The 8334-nt window shown below is 45.7% G+C and overlaps 1 protein-coding gene across 5 annotated transcripts in view; it reads right to left on the bottom strand.

Annotated features, from left to right (window-relative positions):
- Nucleotides 1–731: 731 nt before the first annotated feature.
- DIP2C (disco interacting protein 2 homolog C) overlaps nt 732–8334 on the bottom strand; it is a 387558-nt gene continuing 379955 nt past the window's right edge. For all 5 annotated transcript variants that reach the window (XM_010349712.3, XM_074405140.1, XM_074405141.1 and 2 more), the window contains 2 exons: nt 7136–7259; nt 732–3831 (listed from right to left, as the gene is read on the bottom strand). In XM_010349712.3, the coding sequence (XP_010348014.2) occupies nt 3579–3831; nt 7136–7259 (377 nt within the window). In that variant the 3' untranslated portion in view covers nt 732–3578. The remainder of the gene's footprint in view (nt 3832–7135; nt 7260–8334) is intronic.

The following is an 8334-nucleotide window of genomic DNA, read 5'->3' as shown; positions in this document are numbered from 1 at the left end:
TATCTTCAGCTTAATCCGACGCAGCCCTGCAGGTCTCACACCAGCCGTGCACCTTCACACACCCAAAGCCTCATTCTCAGTCAGCGTGGGACTGTCCTGAATGAAAGCTGGGGGCCAGGGGAGGCGAGTGAAATTCTAACAAAAAGGCACTTAGATTACACCTGGGTCTCTGTAGATTTTAGTTCCACTGATTTTCTTGTGAATAAATGTTTATCTTCATGGAACAAGTAGGCTGGAGGCCAGTTGACCTGCTATGGCTTTCCAAAAGACAAAACCATAAGAATTCTCAGATCTTGGGCAAAAGATACAGCTTTTGGTTGTGACATGGACAAAGACAATTTGGGCTGGAATAGTCAACCACTCCTACTTCCTGACACGCAAAGGTTCCCTGTGATACAGTTGACAAAGCATTTGCACACAGGACTCATGCTGTTTGTCCCCAAATTACCAATAATCTGTACACTTGCAGCAAAATGTGAACAAATATATTTAGATATATTTAAAAGAATTAAAAAAAACATTTCACAAAACATTTGTTGCCATAGGAATTATTTTTAGCAATAAATGCCCACATCAAAATTTAAACATTGTTCAAAGTATGATTATCTGTACTAAGTAATGCAACAAATTATGTAAACAGAGTCAGATACATTTCCCTGTAGGAGTGACTTCCTTCTTGGGATTAAAGCTGTCCCAGACATCTTTCCAGGGGACCAATTAAGAAACTGCTATTTTCAGAGCAACAAAAATAAAAGCTTTTATTTGTTCATTTGAATATAAAACAGGCGTTATCACAGATGTACAAAGCGTACTGGTGGTTTAACATACAAGAAGATTGCTGTCCTTTGCACATAAAAATTTTGTTTGAAACCGTGATTGGTTGAGTACATGAATTTCTCTAACCAGTCACCACACTCTGAAATAACGCTGCTAACATTCAACTGATAAAAGGGACCATCTCCCTTGGGTAAAGTGTCAAGCAGGATTAAATATATATAATAAACAAGCACCATGAGGAATCTGCTCCTGTTTGATTAGGTCTGTGTTTATATGTTCACGGTGTACCCTCTTTTTGTGCAAGTTGATTACACAGTTTTGTCTGACTTCAAAAGCACAAGGTCACAAGACAAACATTTTTTACATTCTCATGAATGATTTATCTACAGTACAATTTCTAAAACAGAATGACCCTTCTTTATTGCTGAAACTGGTGGTACTGTCTCCTTTCCTTTTTCTTGCACAACGAAATTTCAATCTCAGTCCACCAACTCTTTTGAGCCAAAACTCTAACATCAGAGTTGACAGGATGCAGAAGAGACTGCTGCTAACTGCCCTCACAACTGCACTGCAGCGTTCACACTCCTCGAATGTAGAGTTGATTTGGTGACAGTTAAAATTATGTTTAAAGTGATATCTAAATTTGTTTTGCTTCCTCACTTCAGCTGGACCTCAACGTTTTCCTGCACACTGCAATTAATGTTTCATAGTCAGTGTCTGACCTGAAGCCCTACACCTACTTCCCTTTAAACAAGGTGGGTGGGTGCGTGGGTGGGTGTTAAGAAAATGTCTTTTTTTTCCTGTGTGTGGTGGTTCCCCCCTTAGGAAGCAGAGGCTAGGAATGTGTATCTGAAGCATATGGAGAAAATTATTCACACACAGCAATGAGGTCAAACAATATTTCAGGAATCAAATGGTTTGTGGAGATGGAAGGGTGCACCACATACGCAGACAAATTTTTTTATATGAGCCACTTTTTTTTTTTTTTTTTTTTTTTTTTTTACAACAATCAGCCTTGGATCTCAGAAGTCAAACAAAACTCTTTTAGCAAAAGGCTTACTGCTGACTGCATACAGCAAAGGCAGACAAAGAAACTGCCTACAACATAATGAAAAATAATCTAAATTTTGCCCAGCATCAATCTTAGTCATGCATATCTAGCACCGAGAGCCACTGCAGGTCACACTGGGGCAGTCACAGAACACATCTTTCTCGGAGTGCAGATGCGCCTTCTTGGACACCGTGGGCCAATTCAATTTAGAAGTGCACAGGTGAGCTCTGAGAAGCTGTGGCCAGGAGCTGCCAGGGCAGAAACCAGGGCACAGTCGTCCACAGGCGGCAAACGACGCAGCTGGAGGACTTCTGCTTTAGCCGGAGCTCTGGCATGAACCCCCGGGAACTGTGCTCAGGAGGCTCACACAGAGCTGGCTAGGTCTTAAGATGAGGGGACGGTCACCGATGTGAGTTCTGGACACTCTGTCCACTCCACATTGGCCATCAAAGGGGGAATCAATGCAACCCAGTGCAAATGACCACAGAATCGCATTCCTTTTCATAGCAAGGACCAAAAAAAGATGACACTAACAAAAATGATGAAAAACATTGTGCAATGAATTCTTGCAGCTAAGAAAACTATTTGCCAACCTAAACCCCTCAGTATCATCAGCACACGCTGGCATAAACACATTCACTGTTGTCCCACAGCAAAGAAAAAAATAGTGCACACTGAGCTTTAAATTCTTTCACCATCCTTGAGATGGCAATAATTTCACTTGCTGGTCTCTGGTTCTAGAAGAAACCGAGACAGCACTCCTGCGCTCTGTGACTGCTGCAACAGCAGAGTGTGTGTGAGTACGGGGGGCACACCATGCAAGTGACGAGTTCTGCATCTTCAACTTTAAAATCTCCTTTGTTCATTAGTGAATTTATATTTCATATATATATATTTGTTGTGATACTATCCACGCAAGATAATACAACACTTTTTTATATTAGCAAACATTACAAGACTTTAATATTCTTGAATGTTTTTCTCTTTTATAGTTCTAAAGAGATCAAAATAAATTAAACGTTTTGTACATAATTACATATTGAGGAAGTTAACTTATTTTATCTTTTTAGTTTAGTACAAAGATATTTGCAAGATAATTGCCGAAATACACCTTATTTATAATTTCTTCTCATTCTATACTAACTTCAAAGGCCATATATCAGCCTTTGTTTCTTCAGCACATTTCTGACAAAGAAAGCTGCTAAAATCTAATTGGAAGGTGCTATTTGGAAGGTTGTCTCGTACCTCAAACTTTCCTAAAAGCATGAGATCTAGCAATGGCTTAAATTAGTAACAGATCCATGTCATCAAGATTTCATGACACATTAAAACAGAGAAAACAATTCTTTGTCACACTACATAAACTGTTTAAAAGAACCCAATAGAGGGCAGGATACTTTTTAATTGCTATTTCGGCTTAACAAAATACCACATTTACGAAGAAAGCACTTATTATCCAATAATTAAAAAAGAAAGAAAAGAAAAGAAAGTTTTTGAAATGGGCTTTTCCAATGAACTGAAGGCAGTAATCCAAAGTCCTTCTGAGCGAAATTCAGTGGTAAATTCACATTTCACCCCCATGCCAATCGTGGCTGCTGTGAGAAGTCCTCTTCCTCCTTCTCTTCCTCCTTCACTCTCACCACAGAATGGCTGCGTTCTGGTGAGTATTGCCCTGTGTCTGCAAGCTTCAGTGGACACGGAGAACAATGTTTACATCTCTAGAAAAGTCCATGGAAGCCAAGAGGTGAGACTACATGTTGTAGGCCACATAGATGGGGTCTAGCTGGTCAGCCAAAAACCCATCTCGCAGGTGCATGCGCTGCTTCTCCCCGCGGGAGTTGATGGGGATGACGCCGATGTCCACTACAACCACCACTCCGACAATCAGGTAGTGCTCCTCCAGGACCACATTGGTCACCAAGGGAACCAGGTCCAAAGCTTCTTGTTCCGACCCATCAAGCTCAACCACAACCACCAACAAATTTGTCCAGGTAAACACAGCACTAAAGGACAAAAAAGAAAGCCATCATTACGTGTATTCATGCTTTATTTAAGAGCTGCGGTTTCTTTTCACAAGTTCACTTGGCGCTCTCTGACCTGCCCGAGCACTCCCGACAGTCTCCTCCGGCCTCTCCACGTCCTCCGTCTGCCGCTCACTAAACGCCCCCCACACAGCCTTCTTGGTGAAGCACCTGCCAGTGTTTTTCCTACCAGCCTTCTCTCTCGGTGGCTTCTGCACGTATCTCACCATCTTCCCGAGTTCCCATTTCTAGAACAGGGTTATGCCACCTGGCTACGGAGTCTGTATTCCAGTACTGCCTCTGCTGCTTCCTGGAGAACCAGTGCCCTGATCGCAGAGTGCAGCAAGCCATCAGCCTCCACCCTCCTCAAGGCAGCCCTGCGCCTCCTGCTTCTAGACCCCAGCTCTGCTGTTGCAGGGCGTGGGCGCAGGGGTGTGTGTGTGGAGAAAGAGGGTGTGGGTGCATACTCCTCCTGTGTGTGCCGTGCGCCTGAGGGGGAGAGTGTTTCCCAGCCCTGCGGCTTGGGCTCAGCGTGGAAGCTGGTCAGCCTGTGTTAGGGAGGTGAATGCCAGCGGAGGCTCCAGAAGGGCTGGCTGTGGGGGCTTCTCCTGGTGTGTCCTGATGAAGACATACCTGGGCTGGCCCTTGGGCCCCAGAGTATAAGAAACACATGGAGAAGAGCCACCAGTCCTATGCCTGGCCGAGCTGCTCAGCCCAACTGAGCCAGCCCTGGACTGCAGATGTGGGGACATCTTAACAACTCTGCCTAAAGCACTGAGCATGGCTGGCTTCCTTACAGCAGCGGCTAAGTCATGTGCAGACAGAAGTCTTCTGGAATGTGGAAGAGTCACTCACATGTTTTTTTTGGGGGGGATCGAGTCATCTTTCAGCAGGATGGGCACCAGAGTATTTATTCTGTCCAGCAGGCGGAAGCGGAAGCCCAGTGCTTTACATTTTAAACTACACAGGATTGGCTTTTAGAAATAGCTGTTTAAAGGCCCTGATATTCACAGTCCCTGGTGCTCGAGGTCTGCTTGGCTGAGGAGGCCAGAAGGTTCCCAGGCAGAGGGGCTGGATGGAGACTGGGCCCCAGGGCTGCTGGTCACGTGCCTGACACCCACATTCTATCCCAGCTTGAGGCAGGAGGTACTGAGGAAACTCACTACTCTAAGTGTGAGAGTAAGTCAATTAGGAAAAAATTGTGTATTTTATTCAGTATGGCCCATATATGTTAAACTGAAAGGGAAAATTGGAGAATTTTCCTGGAAATTCTCAACAGTTCTCCTGGATTTGGCTTTGTGATTGCTGCACGCCTAGAAGCATGCTAAGAACTGTTTCCAAGAAAATGTGCTGGGGCTTAATTCCAGTCACACTGCTCCTTGTGATGTTAAAACGTTGCTCTGCGTGGCCCATGTGAGCCCATATTGTGAGTCTGATATCACAGATACGTACATCTCAGGCATGCTGGGTATACTTTTATTATGGCATTTGAAATTTACAGAACAGTCCTAGAATATCATAACGCACTTGGCTCTCCGGAGGAAGAGCTGGTGGAGGGTGTGCTTGCTCTATGGCTTCCTCTGGGCTGCAGGGACTTGCGGGATGCTGCCAGCGACTCAAGCTCTCAGAGCTTTCCCAGGAGCTGTGCATGCTATGTAGTGCTGACAACACTGGCGGAAGCGACAAAGTGTGTCTGGCCTGAATCTGGCAACATGGAGAGTCCCGTTCCGCAAAGCTGGGGTCACAGCTCAGAATGGAGCAGCCAGCGGTGGCCGGAAGGGGCAGTGCAGGGAGGCTGGGAGAGGGAAGATGGAGCAAGGCATCATCTCAAGCATTCGAAAGTCCACTCAAAGGGCAGCATGTGGACAAGGGGCATGTGAGTCCCTGACCAAGTGAGGGACAGACCCAGGTCGGCGGCCACGTGGCGGTTAACGGCAGCGACACTTACTACAGAGTGAGGCCCAGCACCAGGGTCTAGAAGCCCCGTGGGCACCAGTGAGGCCCTTGACGCTCAACTTTTATTGGGAAACCAGACAGAAAATGCTTGAGGGAGGTGATACAAACCAATTAAAATTATTTCCTTAAAAATACAAAAATGGAAGGCCTTAACTGATACTCATAGCTATTTAGATGGAAAATAAGGTAGGCCCTGGCTGAGTTTCTGGGTCAAAGTCTTCTTAGACTTTCTGTCTTCTTTGTATACTCAAGGAGAGAACTGTCAAGGAGACTGACAATTCGAGAAATTTTGTTTGAGAGTAGGAGCTTAGCCAATTCGAACCACAGGATCGCGGTCAGGTATGCAAACTCGATCTTATAAATTCTGCCAAGTACTCAATGTTCAGATTCAGCAAACGGCAGTAAGTACCAGCCTTTATTGCACCTCCGTTAGCTAAGAAGAGGAATGAACGATCTCAGAAACCATCCTTTCAACGCAGAAAAGCTGTTGATGAGAGAGTGCAGAATGCGCCTCCCTCAGGGTTTCTGAGCTGAGACTGAGACCGTCTCATCAGGGGCCTCTCAGTAAGCACCTATCTGTTATCGAGGGAATGAACAAGGCTAAAGCCAATGGTGCTGAGTCGCTTTTCATCCTAACTGCAAATATAAAGGCACCCAGCAAGCCTGTGAAAGTCCCCAGCCCTGGCTGACTTAACTCACAGCACTCTAGCATCCAATCCACTCCCACACATCAGAAGAACGTGCTGCCGAGACATGCTCAGCACTTCACAACAGATTACAGCCGCAAAGTCATCACCTGGGCCCAGACCAGAGCCTGTCCCCAGGCAGGTGCAATACACACACCCTGTCACTGCCAGCCTTGGCCTAACTCAAGCAATTCTTCCTTTGGACGTCTCCTCTGGGGTCTGGTCACAGGCTGCCTCGCCTTTCACTGGAAATATTCCCACGTCTCATGTTACTTACAGTCCCCAAGTCAATAGTCATAAAAGTATTTTCTGTGCCTATGTATGTGTCAGCTTTGTTTTCTTCCTATATCATGCTTTTGTAAATTAAAAACCAAACAATAATTTGGTTTCCTGGAAAATGTTATCAAGTAGTTTTCATAGCAACAGAAGTCTATAGTGTTCAGGTAACATATGCTATATTAACTCTATGTGTGGAGTGTTCTTTTGTTGCTTTAACCCCAAAAGATAAAGGTTTATAGTTCAGTGTTGACTCATACGCCCTTCCCTACCTCAGTGAAACTCTTCTCTGCCGCCCCGCCCTCCACATTCCCAGTGCTTCACAAACTGCTCCCAATTCAGGTACAAGCCGCAAGCTCACAACTTACCATTCCGTGACGCTTTTATGGGCTCTGATGACCGAGGTCTCGATGTCGATTGGGTGGTACCGCATGCCCCGCAGCTCCATGGCTTCGTCCAGGGCCCCAACCACGTAGAGGGCATCGTGGCGCTCTGTTCAGGAATGAAAGCCTGTGTGAGCTTCCCTGTCATGCTGCTCAAGCCGCTTTCCTCCTTTTCTTAAAAAAGATGAAAAACTACCCCAAGTGAGACAGGGACATGAAGGAAGGGGATCATGGTTCTGGGGACAGTCTGTTTCCTTCTGCCAGTGAGAGAGCTCCCTGGCAAGGCCTGGCTTGTGTGTCAGTGCCCAGCAGGCTAGCTGCAAGGCTGCCATGCTCCCTCTGCACTGGCTCAGCTTCCACACCCAGTCAACTGCCCCTCACATGCTCCTCGGGAGCAACTGAGGGATGGGTCAGCACCCAGTGGTCTGCGTCCCGTGGTCGCCTGCCCAAGGTCACACAGGATGCAGCGTGGCCAGAGCAGATCCAGCTCCCTGACTCCATCCCACACAGGCTCCTCTGTGCTATTAGTTCTGGGTATAAGCAGGTAAAGAAAACGTAGCTCCTGGTAATGTTCATGAAGATTTCCTTAGCTCACGGAGCCATGAAATTTATTTCTATCCTTCATGCAAACCTCAGAATCATGACAATGACAACAAATGGTCAAGTCCTATCTTTCCTTAAGGAAATATGTCCTAAATTTTTATAGAGTCATAAGCATATTAGGGAAAATCTGAAAGGAAGGACTGACATATAAAATCATATCAGATGTAAGTATTTTCTAATTTTAATCAGACAAAGAAAGATGGAGACACTGACTTGGCCTCGGCCCCTACAGCAGCTTCGTCTCTTCCCTTGTGGCAGGGGACATATCCTTCAGGGAATCCCTGCTCCCAGGACTCAGTGCGACGTGGCTTTCCTGGCCTTTCTCTAGGAGTATAAATTGCCACCAGCTTTTGCAGTTTCCAGGAACCTCAGACAGCACACTCAAACTACTCTATAATTTCCCACAATGCAAATGTCATACCAGGATACTTTCATGTGATTCCTAAATTTAGCACATTGGGCCAGGCCTTCATAGGTATGTTAGGCAGGCATGTAAGGAAGCCTTACTGATGTCTAGAAACTCATCTCCCTGGGGTTTTGGTCAGGCAAGATCTCATCAGGAACCTTAGCTCCCATTGTTG

This window comes from Saimiri boliviensis, chromosome 8 (genome assembly GCF_048565385.1).
Source record: "Saimiri boliviensis isolate mSaiBol1 chromosome 8, mSaiBol1.pri, whole genome shotgun sequence".
Classification (NCBI taxonomy): Eukaryota; Metazoa; Chordata; class Mammalia; order Primates; family Cebidae; genus Saimiri; species Saimiri boliviensis.
This window is presented reverse-complemented; position numbering and strand designations above follow the sequence as displayed.